This window comes from Fusarium solani, assembly GCF_023522795.1.
Source record: "Fusarium solani strain SB1 chromosome Unknown bctg00000009, whole genome shotgun sequence".
NCBI lineage: Eukaryota > Fungi > Ascomycota > Sordariomycetes > Hypocreales > Nectriaceae > Fusarium > Fusarium solani.
Genome location: NW_027072144.1, coordinates 2,053,464 through 2,075,001, shown reverse-complemented (window position 1 = coordinate 2,075,001; position 21,538 = coordinate 2,053,464). Strand labels below are relative to the sequence as shown.

The 21,538-nt window shown below is 51.5% G+C and overlaps 9 protein-coding genes across 9 annotated transcripts; 5 read left to right on the top strand and 4 right to left on the bottom strand.

Moving 5' to 3' along the window:
* Positions 1 to 157: 157 nt before the first annotated feature.
* Positions 158 to 1,346, top strand: MRS44_013696 (uncharacterized protein; the record flags this gene model as incomplete). Its single annotated transcript, XM_065617155.1, has 3 exons — positions 158 to 347; positions 398 to 1,046; positions 1,094 to 1,346. 3 exons carry the CDS (start codon positions 158 to 160, stop codon positions 1,344 to 1,346), a joined length of 1,092 nt encoding a protein of 363 aa, XP_065473227.1.
* Positions 1,347 to 1,656: 310 nt separating this feature from the next.
* On the bottom strand, positions 1,657 to 3,612 carry MRS44_013695 (uncharacterized protein; the record flags this gene model as incomplete). The annotated part of the gene is made up of 5 exons (XM_065617154.1): positions 1,657 to 2,224; positions 2,281 to 2,403; positions 2,461 to 2,713; positions 2,773 to 3,386; positions 3,440 to 3,612. 5 exons carry the CDS (start codon positions 3,610 to 3,612, stop codon positions 1,657 to 1,659), a joined length of 1,731 nt encoding a protein of 576 aa, XP_065473226.1.
* A 421-nt stretch (positions 3,613 to 4,033) lies between these two features.
* On the top strand, positions 4,034 to 6,090 carry MRS44_013694 (uncharacterized protein; the record flags this gene model as incomplete). The annotated part of the gene is made up of 4 exons (XM_065617153.1): positions 4,034 to 4,233; positions 4,291 to 5,266; positions 5,362 to 5,647; positions 5,699 to 6,090. 4 exons carry the CDS (start codon positions 4,034 to 4,036, stop codon positions 6,088 to 6,090), a joined length of 1,854 nt encoding a protein of 617 aa, XP_065473225.1.
* A 477-nt stretch (positions 6,091 to 6,567) lies between these two features.
* MRS44_013693 (uncharacterized protein) lies at positions 6,568 to 8,019 on the top strand (the record flags this gene model as incomplete). The annotated part of the gene is made up of 4 exons (XM_065617152.1): positions 6,568 to 6,975; positions 7,033 to 7,140; positions 7,191 to 7,605; positions 7,673 to 8,019. 4 exons carry the CDS (start codon positions 6,568 to 6,570, stop codon positions 8,017 to 8,019), a joined length of 1,278 nt encoding a protein of 425 aa, XP_065473224.1.
* Positions 8,020 to 8,419: 400 nt separating this feature from the next.
* Positions 8,420 to 10,016, bottom strand: MRS44_013692 (uncharacterized protein; the record flags this gene model as incomplete). The annotated part of the gene is made up of 2 exons (XM_065617151.1): positions 8,420 to 9,888; positions 9,950 to 10,016. The coding sequence occupies 2 exons, from the start codon at positions 10,014 to 10,016 to the stop codon at positions 8,420 to 8,422; spliced, it is 1,536 nt and encodes a 511-aa protein (XP_065473223.1).
* A 665-nt stretch (positions 10,017 to 10,681) lies between these two features.
* Positions 10,682 to 12,300, bottom strand: MRS44_013691 (uncharacterized protein; the record flags this gene model as incomplete). The annotated part of the gene is made up of 4 exons (XM_065617150.1): positions 10,682 to 11,572; positions 11,629 to 12,062; positions 12,120 to 12,189; positions 12,247 to 12,300. 4 exons carry the CDS (start codon positions 12,298 to 12,300, stop codon positions 10,682 to 10,684), a joined length of 1,449 nt encoding a protein of 482 aa, XP_065473222.1.
* Positions 12,301 to 12,655: 355 nt separating this feature from the next.
* Positions 12,656 to 13,927, top strand: MRS44_013690 (uncharacterized protein; the record flags this gene model as incomplete). Its single annotated transcript, XM_065617149.1, has 5 exons — positions 12,656 to 12,857; positions 12,929 to 13,395; positions 13,455 to 13,750; positions 13,807 to 13,857; positions 13,912 to 13,927. 5 exons carry the CDS (start codon positions 12,656 to 12,658, stop codon positions 13,925 to 13,927), a joined length of 1,032 nt encoding a protein of 343 aa, XP_065473221.1.
* Positions 13,928 to 16,614: 2,687 nt separating this feature from the next.
* Positions 16,615 to 18,295, top strand: MRS44_013689 (uncharacterized protein; the record flags this gene model as incomplete). Its single annotated transcript, XM_065617148.1, has 2 exons — positions 16,615 to 17,700; positions 17,792 to 18,295. 2 exons carry the CDS (start codon positions 16,615 to 16,617, stop codon positions 18,293 to 18,295), a joined length of 1,590 nt encoding a protein of 529 aa, XP_065473220.1.
* Positions 18,296 to 19,919: 1,624 nt separating this feature from the next.
* Positions 19,920 to 21,252, bottom strand: MRS44_013688 (uncharacterized protein; the record flags this gene model as incomplete). The annotated part of the gene is made up of 2 exons (XM_065617147.1): positions 19,920 to 20,738; positions 21,181 to 21,252. The coding sequence occupies 2 exons, from the start codon at positions 21,250 to 21,252 to the stop codon at positions 19,920 to 19,922; spliced, it is 891 nt and encodes a 296-aa protein (XP_065473219.1).
* Positions 21,253 to 21,538: the final 286 nt, after the last annotated feature.

Genomic DNA, 21,538 nt, shown 5'->3' with positions numbered 1-21,538 from the left:
ATGTGGTAGGTCGAGCCTCAACATTGCCTGAGACCTTGGCTTGGATACAAGTATCAAAATCTCGCCCGCTGTACAAGCTCAGGCTAATTAACCTTCTTTGACTGGTGTTTGCGACGTTCTCGTCAGCTGTCGACTTGCACATACTCCATCATCCAGAATGTCGATCAACTACGAATTTCAGGGCTGGCTGGGCAACTCGCCTGATGCGATCAACGGCAAAATGGAATGGGGATCCTTTGAACCCAAGAAGTGGGAGGCAGATGATGTCGATATCAAGATCACTCACTGCAGTATCTGCGGTGCAGATTGTCATATGCTTCGCTCTGGGTGGGGAGAGACACCTTATCGTAAGCTTCCCTTGGACTATTGTAACCCAGGTACTTACTTATGTTGCTAGCCTGCTGTGTTGGCCATGAGATTGTTGGCAAGGTTGTTCGTACTGGACATCATGTCAAGCATCTCAATGTTGGTGACCGCGTGGGTGTTGGTGCCCAAGCCCGAAGCTGCCTTGGCGATGATTGTATCGAATGCTCCGTTGGTCGCCTTCACTACTGTCCTGAGAACATCAATACCTATGGTGGTGTATACCCTAACGATATAGGCAAATCCTATGGGGGGTTTGGCGACTATGTTCGCACTGACTCACGCTTTGCTGTCAAGATTCCTGAGAAGTTATCCTCGGAGTATGCCGCACCTCTGATGTGCGCCGGTATCACGGTCTATTCGCCACTGCGAAAGAATAACTGCGGACCTGGCAAGACCGTGGGTGTGATTGGTGTCGGTGGGCTAGGCCATTTTGCCGTTCTATTCGCAAAAGCTCTCAATGCAGACAAGGTCATTGGGATCTCACGCAAGGAGTCGAAGAGAAAAGATGTCTTGGCCTTGGGTGCCGATGATTATATCGCCACGGGTGATGGAGAACAGAACTGGGCCACCAAGCACGCCAAGTCCATGGATCTTATTATTTGCACCGTCTCAAGCGCCAACATGCCGCTCAATGACTACCTGAAGCTCCTCCGATATGGCGGCGACTTTGTCCAGGTTGGGTATGCATCTCTCACCACTCCTGCGAAGCCAAACTAACACAACATAGCGCTCCTGACGATGGTGACTTGCCCGCCGTCAACGCTTTTACGCTTATCAACGGCGGCTTCAAGTTGAGTGGCAGCGCTATTGGCTCTCCCAAAGAGATTGAGGAGATGCTCCATCTGGCTGTCGAGCTCGATATCAAGCCCTGGGTAGAGCTGAGGCCACTGACGGATGCAAATCAAGCCATCTTGGACATGGAGGAAGGCAAGGCGCGATACCGATATGTGCTGGTTAATGAGAAGCATCTTGATGCTTGAAGAACTGAGATGGTTTTTGTTTGTCACATGCTGGGGAAGTCAAGTCTCAGTCAATGTGCCGGTCCCTTCGAATGATCTCATATCAATCTTGATCGCTCCAAAGATGTAGGTTGAAGGGAAACTCAGTAGCGACAGTGACCTGCCAGAGTGGGAACCAGAAGCTGCTGTAGAGAAGTTTGTTACCTGGAATAGCCAGGTTTTATTGTCTTCTGTGATACTGTGCCCGGAAGGAGATGTCATTGATACCGACAACAAGCAGATTCGGATAGACCTTTTATATACCAGACATGATTCAAGAATCTTCCGACATCTAAAAGATATTTCCCTTTGACTGGCCCTCCTCTTGCTGTCGCTTCCTCAGATCAATATTCTTCCAGACAGATATGCAAACCAGCATAAGCGGCACCAAACACGTTCCAACGATAACCATCTTGTGCTGTGCGTCCTGGAAAGCTACAATGACAGAACCTCGGATTGGGCTTCCCATAGGATACGACAGTTGCTCCCGAATATCCCCAAAGAGGACGCTGGTCAGGTTCTTACTGTCCTCAGGCAGAGCCTCGTGCAACTTTACAGGCACAATATTGGTCCATAGGGCACCGGCAACCGTGAATCCGAGAGACACGCCAATCGAACCGAAAAGTCCGCTCATGGCGAGAGCTATGGCAACCTCTTGGTGACGGACTGAGGACATGAGAGCGAGCTGCGCCGTCAAGCCCCAGATTCCCACGGCGACGCCGGTGAGGATCTGGCACATGACGAGATAGCCGACGTTGGTCTCGGGGCGGCGGAAGTGGACGAGTAGACCACTTCCCAGTGCAGCAAAAGGAACTCCGGCCATAGACGCCCACTTGTACTCGTTGGTGTACCGGATGAGCCTGTTTTGAACCGTTAATTCTCGAGCGTCGGGTCTTTCTAGTGGTCAAACACTCACAAGCCGACATAAGGTCCTATAAACGAGGAGAAAACATTAAAGGTCCCTGAGATATAGCCCGCGTTACTGACGCTCTGGTTGTACACGACCTGCAAGTACGTCGTGTAGTATGCTTCCCATACACTGCAATTCAGTCAGCTATTTGTCGGGTGTCCAAAGGGCCTGAGCAATGCTGCTTACAATACCGACATGAACATCAGCCCGTTCAAGAGACAAGACGCCCAAACAGTTCGTTCCTTGAGGAATTGCCAGGGGAAAAACGGAATCCTCGCATACGACTTTTCCCAAAAGACAGAGGCGGCGAGCACGAGGGCGCCAAGCACAATCATGGCAATAATGTAACCCGTGGACCACCCCTGAGGAGCTGATCTTGCGATGCTGAACGGCAAGAGCAGCAGAGACCATCCAACCGTGACAAGGAGAAGACCGACAACTGAGTAGACGGATTGGTTAGATGCGACTCGAAGAAACATCCGGCATTGAAATACATACCATCGAATTGCCAAAAGTAATACACGATCGACTCCCGGATAGTTCGGCTGGTCGCTTTCTCCTCGATGACCCCGAGACTGACGGCTTTGCGCCGATAGAGGAAAAAGACCAGGAGGATAGGCAGTGAGAAGGCGACCAAGATGATGGAAAAGCCGCCGAATGCCCAACGAAAGTTGACATTTTGCAAGAAGAGCTCAGCAATTTTGGGTCCAGCGAACGTGCTCACGATTGACGGCGTCGTGTTGATTTCAAACATAATCATTCGGTTCTGCAATGTTGTCATGTCCGCCAGCACAACCGAGATGATGTAGGTGATGCCGATATGTCCAACCCAATACAGTGTATGCGCAGCCGCGTACATTTCCACGCTGTTACAAGTCGCCTTCATGATCAGTCCGATAACGCAGAGCATGAGCATGACGGTGTAGCCCTCGCCACGGCCCCAGATGTCAATGACTTTGGCAATCGTGAGCTGGCAGACACCGCCGATGATGGGCGACACGACACCGGTTGTTGCCAGGAGGCTGTGCTGCGCAAAGGCTGAGGTTACATAAGGGGTGAGGGACGACTGGACGTGCTGAAGGATGGCATCGACGACGTTGACTACATAGAGCCTGGTTGGAGATTCTTAGCCGAGTTGATACTGTAGATGATTTTGTTGACTCACAGTGCAAAAACAGTCCACAACATCCTGGTGCTCCAAACCGTCGCAATGGCCTCGACCTGTTGGACACCGGCTTGCGCGAAAGCAGCGTCGTACTTGTCCGAACGTCTCTGGTCTTTCTCGCCATTGTCTTGGATGCCGGTCTCGACATGATCAGATATCGACGTTGCTGCCATGATGGTGAATGGTTCAAGAAGAATGGATGATGATGCAAGTGAAAGGGAACCATTTCGACCACTTTCAAGGCCATATATGTACCTCAATCTTCATTTGTGCCATCCCACGCCTGGTGGGAAACCGTTGATGGAACTAAGCTGGATGGGGAGTGCTGGCCGGCTGACACCGAGTGAATTACTTAATAGCTTAATTGAGATACAGTTATCTGATTGATTAGATTACAAGCGAAGGACAAACGAGCAGTACCTTTCGTAACGCCAAGGGAAACATGTTGAATCACCATTAGATGAGAGAGCTGACGGCTGGAGGTTAGTCCCACTTAGTTAGCGGCTGGTGACCTTTAACCTAGAAATCTCTTTTATCTCCCCGCCCCGCTGCGCCTGACAAAAGCTTCTCCCCGCTATATCCGACTTCAAAGCCATGGCAAGAGAAGGTAGTCCCGCGAGCAAACGCCGGCGCAACCGGGTCCCCGTGTCGTGCTCCAGCTGCCGAGCGTTAAAGACGAAATGTGATGGCACCAAGCCCGTGTGCTCGACGTGTGCCCACAACGGGCGAGAATGCTCCTTTGTCCAGCAGGGTGTCCCGCTCGCCGCTGCCAACACCGTCACGGTCAACCACGAGTAATCCCCCCCGGTAAACCTTGTGGGAAGTTGATTGCTGAGAATTGTCACCTAAAGTTACCTGCGGGGGTTGGAAAGTCGCCTTGAGCTCCTGGAAAAGGCCGTTCAAACCTCTGTCCCGTCTGGAACGCCAGGGGCCTCGGAAATTCCAGGACAGGGGCAAGCCACCTGTTCTTGTTCCAACAACACCGTGCAGTCAGGACCAACACCCTCGTCCGTGGTCGTGGATGCCAATCTGTCCATCGGGGGCATCTCGTTCACCCAGCTGCTCTTGAACAGCCTTTATGGCCAAGGCAACGTGGAGGCGCAGCTGGTCGAGACAGATTCTGGATCTCGAGTTAGTCCACTTCAGCTGACAGGGGATGAACTATATGCCACGCCCGACAACGCCGCCGATATTCTGGACCAGTACTTTACCACTCGAAATACGCTCACGCCCTTGTTCCATGGGCCCAGCGCTAGATCGGTTTTCGGTGAGGCTCTGCGCTGCCCTGCAGAAACTCGACATGGCCAACCGCTTACTTTTGCCATCATCAACATGATCCTTGCTCTCTGCACGTCTCACTGGGTAGTCGACGTCGAGGCCAATCCTCGCACCGCACGGAGACACTACGAGATCGCCACGGCTCTACTTCAACCGACCCTCCTGCGGGACTGGCGTCTGGAGCATGTCCAGGCCTTGCTGCTCGGTGCAAGATATCTTCAGACCACGAGCTGTGGGGAGGAGTCCTGGAACATACTCGGCCTCGCCGTCAGGATCGCCTACGGCCTGCATCTACACAGGGACCCGCCCGAGTTCGATACGCCTCCGGTGCGAGAGACGAAGCGCAGGGTCTGGTATTCCGCCTACATTCTTGATATGCACTGGAGCATGATCTATCAGCGTCCCTCGGCCACCCGAAGCGCCGACTTTTCCGTCTCTATTCCCGAAGATCTTGACGATGAGTGCATACGTGACGACGGGGTCCTGTACCCCATGCCTAAGCGGCCGTCAAGCATGTCATTCTGTATTGAGATGATCAAGCTGTGCAAGGTAATTGAAAAGGTCTTGGCACGTCTCTCTCTGAGAAAATGGACATGACAAGGGACACTGCAGAGTGCATCGTGGCTCTTGATGACGAATACCAGAAATGGCGTCGTGATCTTCCTACGCACCTTGTGCTGGATCACCATAACCCAAACGAGCCACAATGGATCTTGGCTCTGCGAGCAAACATGGTCCGCATCTTGATCCATCGGCCTTCTTTGGGTCATGGCGTGCAGACGGCTGGCCAAGGCTCATTGGCCGGCCAGACGTTGCGGTTCAGCCAGAAGATGTGTCTTGATGCCGCGGTTGAAACTGTAGATATTGTTGCGTTGAGGTATGAGCAGACGAAGCACTCTTTGGGGCTCAACTGGTTCAACGTTTACTACTGTAAGATGGTCCTCTCTCCCCAAACTTGCACCCTTCGCTGACCAACGCCAGTGTTCAACGCCGTGGTTGCCCTGGTGTCTTCAGTTATCCGCACGGCACATCATCAAGAAAGCCCTGCGTTGGCCAAGGTGGAAAACGCCCTGGACATGATCAAAGAAATGTCGAGCAACCACGCCTTTGCCAAGCGAGCCTTGACCTTTCTTCAAGGGCTGCTCCAGTGCATGCACCAGTCATTGCATTCAAGCGGGAGCTGTGCTAATCTGCCCCCTTCTCTGACACCCATGCCCGTGCCGTTGACATTGCCGACGGAAGCATTTCCGGGCTTGCACTCGCTGTTTGGGTACACGAGGGGTATAGCCCATGACTTGCAGACGCAGCTGGAGAGCTTTGAGTCCGGAAACTTTGCCGAGTCAACTTGGACATTGGATAATCTTGTACAGTAAAAGGAGGGCTTCGTGTACGTAACATCAACAACATATGCCTCATCAAACTCCACAGACAGCGCACGTAAAAGTCTTCTCCCCGGGTTCCCGTACCCACCACATCACTCCAATTTCCGATGTAGTCTCTTGGCAGACCGGAGAATGGGGAGATAAGAGACAGTGGACAGTGGAGAGGATTCCGAGGTGCCGGGTCGGCCGGAGTTAAGAGTTAGCCACTTACCCCTTCATCGCTGGAAGCCTCGTCCCGTCAACACCGTTGCCGATGCCGAGTGTAGAGCACAGGGAAATGGGTAGCAAGAGTGAATCGCGGAAACGCCGAAGCGGTTGAGGGTAGTGATCAACTGCTAGTGTTTACTTTTGCACAACAGTATATCAATGCTCGTTGTTATCCCGTCGTTCAAGTCCACAGGAGGAAACCCGCATAACTCGGACGCTCTCCATAACCAATAAAAGTCACTCGACAAGAATACCGTGAACATGTTCAAGATTGCCATCATTGGAGGCGGTCTTGGTGGACTCTTTGCTGCATTGTCGATCCACCAACACTCGCCTTCGGAGGACATCCAGATTGACATCTACGAGCAAGCGCCCGAGTACAAGGAAATCGGTGCCGGTCTTGGTATAGGCCCCAACGCTGCCGCCCTGGCCGTGAAGCTAGGTCTGCGTGAGCGGCTGGCCAAGATCACAGACACGAGGGCAGGCATCTGGCTCTCGTTTCGGCGCTTCGATGATGGGTCAGATGTCCATACCGTCAGAATCCCTGGTGACGCCAGCACACCTAGCTTCTCATTACATCGCGCAGAGTTCCTCCAAGCCTTGATCGATGCGGTTCAAGAGCGGGGCGCGGCTACTCTCCACACGGACAAGCAATGTGCATCCTTGGAGGTAAATGCCTGGTAATTTCAACCTGCCTGCGCTCCCTGTAGCTGTTTCTTCACATAGGACAAGGGCGAGACCACGCTGGTCACTTTCGCCGACGGCACCACGGTGTCTGCAAACCTAGTCATCGGCGCGGACGGTATCCATTCAGTCACTCGCAAGCATTACGTTGTACGTACTCCCGCTTGGATTCACTCCTGACTCAACTCACTCGATGGCAGAGTGACACGCCGCAGTATGGAAAAATGGTGGTTTACCGTGGCCTGTGCAAAACTGAGGATATCGCTGACGACTGGCCCCTCGACACATATGCCACAGTCTTTATGGCTCCGGGCAAGCACTTCCTCACCTTCCCCATCAGCAGCAACAAGATTGTAAACGTCGTCGCCTTTGTCACGACGCCGTGGGAGGATCTGGGTGACGTGAAGGAGAGCTGGACTCTGACAAGCGACAAGAGCGCCGTCGAGGACCACTTCAAAGAGTTTGCCCCTGCAGTCAAGACTGTCATCAGCAAGATGAACACAAACCCTCTGAAGTGGATTCTCTTTGACAGAGAGCCTTCACCAGAGTGGGTCTTTTCAGGAGGCAAGGTGGTTCTGCTCGGAGATGCTGCCCACGCCATGTGTCCTCACCAAGGTCAGTCTAGTCACAAGCTGTCAGCCCCAATACTTTCCACCTGACCCTTTACTTACCTTGAAATTAGGAGCTGGAGCTGGACAGGCACTTGAGGATGGATATATTCTCGGGCGAGCTCTTCAGGACTACTTCAAGGTCCAGAAATCGACTCAGCCACGTCCCATAGCGGACTACCTGCACCTGTACCAATCCATCCGAGCCCCGCGAGCGGAAAGAGTACAAGGGACGTCTCGGCAGGCCGGGGACTTGTATGAGCTAAGGGCCAAGGAGGTAGAGGGGCTCAGCTACGAGGATAGCCTCCCGGTTGTTCGGGGCCTACTGAAGGATCGCATGAAATGGATATGGACTGAGGATATCGATCAGGTGTATGACAAGGCGCTTGCCCAGCTGCAGGGAGAACCTGCCACTCCTTGAATCTAGGTATGCAATGGCCTGCTCAAATGGCCGAGTCTTCGTATGAAATACTTCAGTTGTTGTGGATTTGAATGACGGTTCCTCTGTAACAAGAGAAAGGGTATGAGTCACAATATCAAGTAACACACGGTATAACGCACTGAAGGCACCAAACCAATACCGTATAACACCATAGAAATGTTCCAAGACTATTCGAATGTGATAAACGCCGCTAGCTATCCCACGCCCGCTGGAAGGTGTTTGTTGTTTAACGGTGAAAACATCTCACAAGCAAAAGCCCAGGCAAATCCGGCAAGCGTCAAGGTGAAAATGAAGAAAGATGACGGGAGAATCAGTCAAAAATAGATAAATTTGTTAGTTTAAGGCTTTGCATAACATGTCGGATTTCATGCAGCATGAATTAGAGCTTGGCTGCATTTAACCCCTTTGATGTACCAAACACCATCTCAGTTGTTTTGACAAGTGTGTCAAACGCATCTCTGACGTGAACCTCCTCGACGAATGGCGTGCTTAAGCAGAACCTGATGGCATAGATACTACCATCAAGAACTGTGCTGGTAAGGTAAATCTTGCCCTCCTCGTTAATGGTGGTGTACACCTCTTCCGTCAACGCATTCTGGTCATCCGAGCTGGCGCCCTTCAGCCTGAGGACAACCAGAGCGAACCGTGGCACGGCAACAATCTCAAACAAGTCCGATCGATCATTGACCAGCTGTGTAAAGAGATCACCATGGCGGATTCCCTTCCTGATGTGCTCCTGTAGACCCTTGACGCCAAATGTCCGGATCACAAACCACACCTTCAAGCTTCGGAACCGGCGACCTAGGGGAATCTGCCAATCGCGGTAGTCGGTCACCAAGCCGCTCTCCGAGTAGTTGTTTCTCAGATACGGGGGAGTCATGCTGAAGGCGTCAATGTAGTAGCTCCGCTTCTGGACAAAGGTGACGGAGCAGTCGAAGTTCGTCAGCAGCCACTTGTGCAGATTCATGTTGAAGCTGTGAAACCGGTGGAACTGGGCTGTAAAGTGGTGATACTCGGGGCAGACAAGCGCAGCGCCAGCATAGGCCGCATCGACGTGGACCCAAACCTCTCCCTTGCCGGGCGGGGCGACCTCTTGCAGAGCATCCGCAATAGACTCAAAGTCGTCGTAGGCGCAGCAGTCTGTCGTCCCAAGGGTCGCGGTCAAGTAGAACGGCGTAAGCCCCTTGGCGCGGGCCTTCTCGACGGCGGCCTTCACATCGGCGCCGGTCAAAGCAAAGTTGTTCTTGGCCGAGACGGGGATTTCCATGAACCGGACGCCAGAGACCTGGGCAGCTTTCTTAGTGCTGGAATGCGTCGTGGCGCTGCCAAAGGCTACCAGCTTGTTCCGCGCATCAGCCATGGCGTCGTCGAGCTGGTCTTCCGGTACGCCCTCGGTTGCTTCTCGCAGGTACTTGTCGCGGGCTGCGACCATGACGGTAAGAATAGCCTCGGATGCCGTACCGTGTATAACGCCGCCTCCGAGAGTACTGCCAGAGGATCGGTAGGTCTCGGGCAGGTTGAACATGTCGGCAAGCCAGTCTGTTACAATGGTCTCGAGCTCGGTGACGGCAGGGGAGCAGATCCAATTGAAGGCAGAGCCGTTGAACGCACTCGAGTACATTTCTCCAAGCATTCCGGGAAAGCTAGACGAGCATGGGAAGAATGCCATAAAGTTGGGCGACTGCCAGTGCGTGATGCCGGGCATGATCTTGGCTTCCACGTCTTTCTGGATGTCCTTCCATTGTTCACCTTCGACCGGGGGCTTGGAGGGAACCAGTTCGCGTAGGTAGCCTGGTTTGACGCTGGAAACGACTCGACGCTCGGTGATGTTCTGGTAGTATCCTACAACTGTAGCAGTGTTAGAGTAGAGGTTGCAACCTGGCTGGCAGATGACGGCCATTGGACTTACTCTCATCAATGGACGACCTCGCTGCTTCCCTGAAGCCTTCCAGATCCATAGTACCGGTGGTTGTCATTGTTGAGCGTTTCGAATCGATCTTGAGCGAGGTAGAGATGTGACAGTCTTGGACAATTGAGACTCTTGCCAAGCCGGAGAGAGTGGTCTGCGGCGAGCTTTTTCATATTCTCACACCGGCACTACTTGTTCGGCAGCCATGGCGGACGGGCCAAGCGTTTGTGGGGAACTATCGAAGTCGACAGATTCAAGTGACCATCCGCTTCTGGTCGGAATTGGCCTTGTCATTCCGTAACCGGAGCTCAGGCTTTGTCCTTAACTCCCCGACAGCCCCGATTGGTTCTTATCCCATAACGGTCGGTACCTACTAATCAATACTCCATACCTTCTGGGGGCATCAGCCACAGCGTCAAAGAATACAAGGTTACAAAAAAATGTCGTCACTAAAAACGACCGTGGCACTGAAACCTAGATTTTTTTGATTGTTTTTTTCAAAAGAAATTTAATCTTCTCTGATGCCATCTATAGAAAAGATGGAAAAGGAAGCCCGGTACAAGATGCCATCTCCCCTCTTCCTAAGGGGGTATAATGTTAAAATATAAGACCCAACAGGCTTCTGAGTGCTAACCCATTGTACTTTATTAGATAAATGGTCCCTCTTAGAATTTTTCAGAGAATCTCTACAATGTAATTATAAAACCGAGTTATATTCCAGGCCAACTGTCACTATCCAGTTCTAATAATAACAGTTTTAGTCTCTAGATAGTTGTCCAAGCTGTCATAGATACCCTCTCGTGCAACACCGCTTGACTTGTACCCTCCAAAGGGAAGGTCAAATGCACCTGTCGGGCTGGTACAGTTGATCGCCACAGTACCGGCCTCTGATGCCTTCGCGAAGCGCAAGGCTCGGTCAATATCCCGTGTGTATACAGCAGAATAGAGCCCAAACTCGGTGTCGTTCGCCATCCGGATCACCTCCTCTTCGTTGGTGAATACGTTGATGTTGACGATGGGCCCGAAAACCTCATCCTTCATGATCTGCGCGTTCTCGGGCGTGTCGAGGAAAATCGTCGGGTGGATAAAGTAACCAACCGTGTCCTCAGGTACTCCCCCGAGGGCAAGCTTGCCGTCCTGCTTGCCCATTTCAAAATATTTCTTCACAGTGTTGTACTGGGCATGGTCCGCTTGCGGCCCATGGTTGACCTCTGGGTTCAGAGGGTCGCCCAATCTCACAGCTTTGAAGGACTCTTTGAAAAGCTCCACGAAGCGTTCCGCCACAGAAGCGTGAACGTAGACGCGAGAGTTGGCCATGCACACCTGCCCACTGTTCCACTGGACACTATGCGACGTCTCCTTTGCTGCACGCTCCAGATCAGCGTCGTCGAATATCACGGCCGGGCTCTTCCCTCCAAGCTCAAGGACGACGTTCTTCATGTTGGACTTTGCTGCTGCTTCACGGATGAGACGTCCGGTCCGTCCTGAGCCGGTGAACGTGATCAATCTGACATCCATATGTGAAGCAAGGGTGGCACCAGAGACGTGGCCATGACCGGAAAGAACATTGATGACACCCGGGGGGAATCCAGCTTTCTGGACGAGCCCAGCAAGTTTTGCTGACTTTGAAAGGTCAGTAATGGCCTAAACACCAAGACACGGTGGATCATATCACTCACTGTCAGGGGAGCTTTTTCGCTGCTCTTGAGGACCACTGTGTTGCCAGCTGCCACGGCGGGCGCAACCTTGTTGATAAAGACGTAGACGGGAACATTCCAGGGAATAATAGCGGCGACCACACCAAACGGTTGCCTCAGGGTCAGGTTGACAAACCCAGGAGTATTCAGACTAGTACGGCCCTGCCCGTTCCAGCCGGCCGTAGCAAAATACTGGAGCTTCTTCACTGCCGCCTTTGCATCCCAGTATGAAGAGACGGGCCGCCCCATCGAGACTGCCTCTAGGCTGGCGAGTTCCTCCTCATGGTCTGTGATCAAGTCGGCCAGTTTGTTCATGTAGGCTCCTCTTTCATGGACTGACAAAGCGGCCCATGCTGGCGAGGCCGCCTTCGCTGCTGCGACAGCACGGTTGGTGTCCTCCACCGTTGTCTCGGATACTGACGACAAAGGGGATTAGATCATCTGCTCGCGCCTTTGAATATTTGCAAACCCACCTAAAGCGATTGTCTCTCGCGTGAGTGGCGAGTTTAACGGAAAGATCCCTCCGTCTGAGGCTGCAGAGAACTAGCAGAAAGATTAGCCTCGATGTCGTGTTTGGCTTGGTGTGAGCGCATTGCCAACCTCGCCGTTGATGAAGAGACGTGTCTCATGCTTGGTAGATGTTTGGGTGGCCATTGCTTCGTAGAATGATGCGATCAAGGTACAGGATTAATTGCGTCGGTGTTGATTGTGTTCTAGTTACACCATTTATGTATGGGTAGGATCGGCTTGCCCACGCAACAGTTCTTAAGTCCGACGCTAGTGTTGAAGTGGAAGGTTTACCTTATCTCCCCGGAACTGGAGGGAGTGCAACCGTCAAGTCGGAAACAATTTCCAGCCAGCGCCGTCGATACGTAGTGTAGGTGCCAATCCAATCCCGAGTCGCTCTCTTGTTGCCGAGGCTGACGTTGGGACCGAATACAAATAAACGGCCACTATACCGGAACATTCCATAACTTGTGACAAGCGTGCTTCATAGGAATCGCTCAACATGCCATACCCTTGTCGTGCGGTCGTTGCGTCAGCACCAAGCCCAGGCGGCCAACCCCACTTCAGCCTTGATAAACTATCACTCCGTGATCTTCGAGATGACGAGTGCTTGGTTGAAATAGTTGCCACCGGTATATGTCATACAGACGTTGCCATAGCTACGCGACCCGATGGGGTCTATCCCAGGGTTCTAGGTCATGAAGGTAAGTGAACTCTGCCCGCTTGACTACCGGGCAAAACCTTGCAAAATTCTGATAACAGACGTCATCACCAGGTGCGGGATACATTAGAAAAATCGGGGCAAAAGTCGGTGCCAATCCCAACCCTTCCAAAGCACCCTTGCGGGAGGGCGACCCTGTTCTTCTTTCGTTTGCCTTTTGCGGAAACTGTACCAGCTGCCAGAGCGGGCATCCCGCATATTGCCATTCAGCTCTTGCACTGTGTTTCGGCGATTCAGGGCCTGCATACACGACAGATGCCAATGGTGCAGGCGGTGACGGAGGTTCTGTAGCCGGCGGGTTCTTCGGCCAATCCAGCCTCGCAAACCTGGCCGTGGTCAAGGAATCCTGCATCGTCAACGTCAACGGCATTGTCAAGGACAGGGAAGAGCTGAAGCTCTTTGCACCACTAGGCTGCGGCTTCCAAACAGGTGCTGCGACAGTCTCGATCCTTGCAAATGCCCAGCCCAGCGACTCGGTCGCCATCATAGGACTTGGAGGCGTTGGCCTCGCCGGTGTCATGGTAGGTCGTCTCCGGGGACCGTCTCTGTATGTCCGCTGACTCCTTCTCGTGTGGTCTAGGCTGCCAAGATAATTGGTTGCAAATCCATTATTGCGATTGATCGTGTCGACGAGAAACTGCGAATCGCCAAAGAACTGGGGGCGACTGTCCTGATAAACAATGAGAAGTGCCCTGATGGTTTTCCGCAAGCCACTCGAGACGCAACCAACGGTACAGGTTCTTCCATCACCATTGATACTACGGGAGTGCTTCCTGTTATTCAGCAAGCACTCAACATGACTAGCATTCTCGGCAAGATGGTTTTACTAGGCATGTCGGGGCGTCTCTTGAAGTTGATATCACAAAGTTTAAGCTGGTATGTTTCTTTACCCGTATTCTTCTAAACATTGCTGACATACCCGATGCTTAAAGTCGGGAAAGACTCTACTTGGCAGTGTGCAAGGCGACGCAGTTCCATCCATTGTGAGTTATGCTGATGCTAGAATTTAAAACCTTTTTAACTAATCATATTAATAGTATGTTCCACAAATGATCAAGTGGTATCGAGAGGGAGTTTTTCCCATTAATAAGCTTACTAGCTTCTACAAGGCGAGTGTACGAAGCAACATATAAGACAATAAGCTGATCGTGTTAATAGGCGAAGGATTTTAACCTAGCAATTCAAGATATAAAAACCGGGAAGGCTGTTAAGCCTATTCTTGTATGGGAGGAAAGCTAAGGGTTATATTAGTAGTGCATTTCGGGTCAGGGCTAGCACGTATTTGCAGTTAAAGCCACGGGTCTTCGTGCGATGGAGAGCTTGGAGGACAAGATGCTGGCCTTGGGCTTCCAGCCTCTTCCCAAACGAGGGGAGCTCTGCTCCCCAGCTCAACAAGATACGCGCGTCCGCGCCGAAGACCCAATCGCCGATCCAGGAGGAAACCAACGAGGCATAGCCATTGGGAAGGCAAAGGACTGTTGCGGCGACTGACGTTGTCAAAAATCGACGTTGGGACGAAGATTGGATAAGAAGAGTGTGTCAAACCTGGAGACGCAGGAGAAAAAGTGGGACAAGAAGAAGTGGTGCAAGGTTTGGCGCATATAGCTCTGTCATAAGTCTGGATGGCCTGCTCCCCCATATGGTATCGTCGAATGGTCCTTGGGGAGCCAAGTTTGATTCTGGGTGGATGTAGATGGAGTCTGAGTGGCTGCTTGAGCCGAAAGCACGAGGATCGAGTTGTACCAAGACGCCGAGCCGAGTGAAGAATCTGCCTTTGTTCTTTTCCAGATAGTAATATGGCCCATAGCCTGATGATGACAAGAACTACCACTCAAGCAAGGTGAAAGTAGAGCCATTATTATTATTGTCTACAATGATGACAAGCCATCGGCCACAATAGCAAAAAGCACAATCACTAATACATGACGGTATCAAGACCCAATAAAGGAAAGGAGAGCCATCAACATCGATTACCAGCAAAGTAGTAAGCCGTATCGTTGCTTTTTCAATGTCGACAGGCGCGATCCCTCTGCTTCGAGCGGATTCCCGTCTCCCCATGACTTTGTGGCTTAGTTGACATCATGAGAGCTTACCCATCTCTAAGAATTGGCGTGAAGGTTGAGAGATGTGATGGTAAGTCGTGTACCTGGCGCATCTGAGAACAGCGACTTGCTCTCGGCCCCTGCTATACTTCACCGATCAAGCAGGCTCCAAGAGATGGCAGATTCGACATAATGGGTTAGTGAATAAAAAGTTCAAGGTAATTGTTGGCTACATCTTTACACGATGTAAGACGTCTGCACTCTGGCGTGACTGTCCCGATGGAAATGCCGACTCTTGCTATTTCCTCACTGGCGCCGATGGAGTGCACTACCACTAGGCTACCTCCCAGTAAAAATATAGCGTCATCTCCGCATTTCAAATCTCATTCAATGATTTCGCTCACAGGCGCCCCTGTCTCGGGGGTCTCTTGTTGTTCCATCTCAGGTCCGTTGGGCTTTGACGCGACCGTTGTGCCGCTGATCGCACTTCATGAGAGCCAGCAGGAACGTACCCGTCTTGCCACTATACCTAGTTATATCAGGGATATCCGTGTGGAAATCCCACTGTCGATTCGATCTCTAATTGACGAAGTTGGATCTCGCATCTCTAGTTCACCAGGTACCCCTACATGAAACTGACCAGGCACTCCGGACAATACCTAGAGACCAATGATTGGATTGGTACGCCCAAAAAGAATAAAAAGCTTGCCTGCCACGGATCTTCATTGGTCCACATCTTGGCTTCCCCTCCGATCACAAACAAGCCGGTGACAGCAGGGATGTGAATGTCTCTTTTGGATGGAACAGAAGATGCGATCGGCTGTGAGTTCAATCAAGCTCTTGATCATCTAAGCGATCTATGTGTTCATCCCAGCGCTAGACCACGTCTCTGTCGCGTCGCCTATGATACTTTCTTTCCTGCTATGTCGTCCCTGAGCCCAGCGCCCGTGTTGCTTAAGGCCGGTGCTCTCTCTATTTCTCGAGGCCAATCTTACATTCTAACGTATATTCTTCAGGAACATGCCATGGCCGTTCTTTTCTCCGATAATGTTCCACCCGCGCCACCAATTCCGTGTCTTATTCTCCCACGACGTGGGAGCCAATACCAAGACAAACCCCCAGGGTGTGTGTGCATGGATAAACGAGCGCGCTGGACCTAGATTTGAGGCTGGGCGCATGCATCAATTAACTTGGAGGTACTGGAGTCATGTCGGCCGACGAGCAGATGGAAAAGACGGCTGCATGCGTACGAAGTAGGTCCTTCAGGCTGACTAGATAATCCACGCCACCGTAATAATCAAGTTTGTCTACACACCTCAATATTATGAGCCGTCGTTGGGGTGTTGTTTGGTTCGGTAGCTTAGCTCGGGGTCTCATTTATCACATACCTCGATCAGATAAGGAAACATTTTCCTACTAGGAGAGTCTAAAATTGCCGACGGTTAAAACCAAGGCAATATCCATTTTTCTACCAATATAAAACATTATCCAGATAATGTACGTAGCGCAAAAACGACCTACCCTCCATAGTCGATGAGACTGCCAATCCAGATCTCCTTGAGTGCGTTAAGGCTACAACCGGTTACTCGACCCACATGACCTTAGTCATGACGTACAGTAGGTACGGGAGGGGGACGGCATAGTGCTCCATTAATTATTTCCACCTAAAATACCATACAAATCTTTTTGAAGATACTCATGAGCTCTCAATCAATCTCTAGTCAGGCACTGAGTGCCTCTGATCCAAGTATTATAATTACAGAAGAGAATAGCCGCCGCGAGCAGCCAGCCGATTTCACCTGCCGACCTGTATTCAACCCGGTCCCTAGCTGCGGTACCAATTTCCTCCCGGTGATGGTGCCCGATCGCGACCTCGAGGTCAAAGAGCTGCCCCAGCAGCCTCTTGACCTCTTCCATCACTTTGTGCCTTATTTCCTAGTCGCAAAATGGGTTAAATATACGAATGAATGGGTTGATCATTTGCTTCGCAGTCGCAGCTGGAAGCCACGGGCTCGAATTCGCAGTTGGAAGCCAACCACCGTGCCAGAGGTATATCTATGGCTTGCGCTTCTAATTCATATAGGAATTCATAAGGAAATCACAATCCGAGACCATTGGAAGACTTCCCGGCTAGGGCACCAAGGTTCCGACCATTCAATCCTCAAAGTCATGACTTTTGACCGCTTTCAACTGATTCATCGGCACCTTCGGCTCTTCAACCCCTTCAGCCTCGCCAAAGAGGCTGCCAAAGCTGGCCTTACGAAGGTCTTTGCCGCCGTTGACGAGTGGTCTCGGCACCTACAATACGCGTCAACTGAATTCCTCAAGCCGGGCACGAATATCGCTGTGGACGAGTGTATGATCCGCTATACAGGAAGGTCATACCAGACAACACGAGTCCCAAATAAGCCTATCCCCGTGGGCTTCAAGATCTGGGCCACGGCGCAAAAAGGCCTCTTCTTGCGGTGGCTTTGGCACGAGCCGAAGAAGAGATGCGGTCCAGTTAGCCTCGTAACGCGGCTTCGATCTCAGAGAAGAAGGCGACTTTACACACACCTCAACCCGACACAAAGCGTGGTTATTGCCCTTATTAATAAGCTGCCAAAAGCCATATATCACGTCTTCATTGATAACCTCTTCTCGTCCGCTAACCTCTTTAGAAGCCTCCGTCAATATGGCCACGGGGCCACAGGCACCGCCCGCCGCAACTGTGGTATCTACGCCCCCTTCGCGAAGCTTAAAGAGGATGATTCTGCTGGCCGGAGGCTCCTTCAGTTCAATGAGGTCAGAAGCGCTCCAACAGTTGATAATAAGGTAGCAAGCTAAGTCAAATTTACCTATAAAACCCCTACTAATTTGACTTACTCTTCCCTAGGTCAACCAAATCGCGTGGAAGGATAACGCCCTCGTGCTCTTCTTATCTACTGTATTCAAAGGCGACGAGCTTGTCATACGGAAGAGGAAGAGGCCAAATACAGATCAAGCCCGCGCACGGCCAATACAGCGTTTTTTTGGTGACGAAGCCGTCAAGACCTTTGCGATCCCTTCTATCGCCGCTACCTATAACAACGAGATGAATCATGTGGACCGTGGCGACCAACTGAGGGCATCACGAGGCTACAGTCACTCAATTCGTCGCGGCCCTTGGCAGGCTATAGCTTGGACCTTCCTTCTTGACACAGCCCTCATCAACAGCTATCTTCTTCAGCTTCATGGGCAGCCAAAGTGGAAGAAAATACGGTCTCAAAGTGACTGGCGAGGCCGCCTTATAGATGACCTTATTGCGGCTTATTGGACTGGTCATTCCAGGAAGCGATTTCGAGCTGGCGACGAAAATACGCCTATGGACAGTGTTGCTAATAGTATGGCAATAAAGTAGTATATTGCAATATAACCCATATGATATGGACTTTCTCATATTGTCACAATATGATATGAAGAATTTGATATTGTGACAATATAATATGATGATGTCCATATTGGCAATATATTATTTATATTGGGTTGTCAGTCCTCGGGCGAAATTGCCTTTTGACAGTAGCGGGCAGGCCTTACCCTATACCAGCGACAGGGATACTGGGCATTTTATTGGCTAGCATTCACCTCAACACACGTCTGTCTTTATTGACAATCAGACCTAACACGCGATCACGCGTTTCTTCCACGCGTCAGGGGAGGTATAAGAGGCACGATTGGTACGGACCATGTTGGGCCGGGCCTACCGGTGGTTACCTGCCGACATTGGCCATTGTCACCTCTGCCCACTTTCTTTATCGCTGTCGAGCCTACTGACTAACCGTACCGCCATGCCTCAACAACGCCTCCCTTTTGGCCAATGGTCGCAACGAAGAGAGTCGTCAATTTCAGTCGACGTTTCGGAGTTTTCCAGCCGGCAGTTGAATGACCTAGGCCAGAGCCAAACGCCCAAATGCCAGTCATCTCGACCTCGCACAGCCTCCACAACCTCCTCCACCAAGCCCAGAACGTCATGGGTCTTCTCTCATATGCCAGACGAGGAGATGGAGACGAGATACTACAATCCGCGGACCGGAAAAGAAGAGTGGCGTTGCAAACATTGTGACAGAGCATATGCCTGTTCTGGGGGTACTTGTTGAGATCCATTGTTTAACGGATCAATGGCTATTCCGATCCATTGGTGGCGAGGATGTGGATGTCTTCTTGTCAATAGTTTCCGGTGGTTAACACCAACCTTTCTTCTTCTTCAATCAATACAACATGCTCATTTCAACACGCTCTGCGTCAGTTCACAAAATTCAGGGTCAACGCGCAAAAGCAGGCTCTGTCTCTGCGAAAAGCGACGTGTCATATGCGAACGTGGTGATTAAATTTGCATGCATTTCCTACTTCACCGAGACTCTCCGGTTTGGTCCTCATCCGGAGTTCGATTTCGAAAGTGAGGGAGACCTGGACAAAGAGGGATAGACGCCTTTATCACCGAATTAACCCCATTGCGTCTATCCTTTCGTCAGACGATTCAGCTCGCTCAGCTTATACACATACCGGGAACTTCTCCGCCGCTGCCCCTAGCCTGTACTACGAAAAAGTCCGTCTCATAGACACCAGGGGGATGCCGAGGGGTAGTCAGATGTCTTTGTGTGACAGTCCCACGCCGCCGTTCGTCACGCCCTAACCGGACCGGCGCCTACCACATGTTGATACATCATACGCGCCATCCCTGCGAGGGATTGACTTGGCCAACCACCTGTAAAACCTTAGCCACCTATAAGGGTAAGTCCCTCACCCCTGACCACTGGCCTGGCGGCAGGTAAATAGGGAAGGAAAATCAAATTAGTATCCTGTAGGTCTCAGTCCTGCTGCCACCTGTTGGTTTCACATTGCTTTTGACATCTCTCACCCCCACATCCCTCAAACAACCGGAGAGACCTCCGCGATGGCGCCTTGGTATCTTTCCTTGCCCCGTTTTAATCCCGCATTAATTCTGCTCCCCACCGCGAAAGGGGCTACGCCTACGAAAAGGCCGCTCACGCCGAGTTCACCAACGTTTGCACGTATCGCTGGGACTCATGGGCGAGGTAGTTCTGCATGAGAGCGCAGTTGCACCCCGACTGCTGTAGAATTTCCATCTTGAGCTCATACACCTCGAGGGTTAAGTCGGCCACGCAAGTGGAAAGATCGCCATGGATGCGCTCTAGGTCCTGCTTGCTAGACTCAAGCCTCGATATATTGTCCCTCTTTTTGACCCGGAACTTGGTGGATGCGATTCGGTTCTGTTCTTGTTTCCTTTTGACCTGGTCGTTATGCTGTTGGGTTGATGGATCGCCGTTGTTGCTAGCACTTCTCTTGCGGCTAATAGTTGATTGTCTCGTCTTCTTCTTTGGCCGTGGATTAAGGTTTCCGTTACCTAACCAGCTTCCTCTAGCGGATTTGCGGGTCGAAAGATCGCTAGAGTCACAATTCCGCTCCGGACTCGGATTCTTTGCTGTTGAGGGCGAGTACCAGTAGCCCTGTGGAGGAGGCAATTCCTTGGCAACGATATGCCTAGATACTGAAGCTGGATCCGCGTACTCCATAGTAGGATCAAGGGCATTCCACCGATTGGTAGAGTCGGTCACGGGACTGATATAATTCCAACCGTCTGTCGACTCGGCACCATAGCCATAGGCGAAGCCTTCGAGTAGAGGACTAGTCTGCGTGTAGACGCCGTTTGCCGCGCTGCTCCCATCTCCTGATGTATCGAGCGGGGTTGACTGGTCCCACGGCCCCCATTGCTCCCATGGGAGAGGTTGGAAAATTGTTTGCTGTCCCAAAAGGTGAGTCGTCTTCCATGGGACCCAGAACACCTAGAGCCCTGTCATCTATCAGATAGAGAGGGATCAAAAGGTATATCTCTTGCAAGAGGTTCAAACAATGGCCAAAGCACTGGAAAGAGCAGCTAAAGCACGGCTTTAACTATCGAAGTGTGTTAAATAGATCGGTGGCTATGATTCTGTACGAGTGATGTTGGATTTGCGTTGATGGAGAATGCTGTAATGGAAGCTCGGAATCATCGGAGGTGGACGATTATATACTGGTTCTTATGAGTCGTTGCAACCGAAACGACGCGTGTTCTAGAACATAGTTACGAAGCTAGGGGTGGGAGCAACCGGCAAGAGAGCTCATTTAGCTGCTCATACATACCAGGGCTCAAAGAGTGGCAGGAAGGGTGAGGTTAAAGGATATCAAAGCGCTTGGATAAGGAGAGGCCGTGGCTGAGTCACAAGCACCTCTAAACACCAGACTCACAGCAAGTTTAGAAAAACGTGGCTTGGCCGTAGAACCCAGGTTGCTCGACCTGGCGTCCTTTCTGAGGGCCATCGCCTGTCATAGTCTGACTCGCCATATGCCTAGAGGGATAGTGCCAGAGAAATGACGGCGTTGGAATGACATCTCAATCATCCACACTGGCAAGAAACCGGTCAGGCCTGGTATCTGTGCGCTCGCTCGTGCAGACTGAAGCGGCACACACCGTTTTCCCACTAATATAGTGGGGGGATAGTTTTGACCAGGGGATCGGAGATCCTGGCATGGGTACCAAGTCATAAATCTTGGAGACGTTCCGAGGGTGGAGAGCCAGCCCTATTGGACAGCCAAGTTCGAAGCA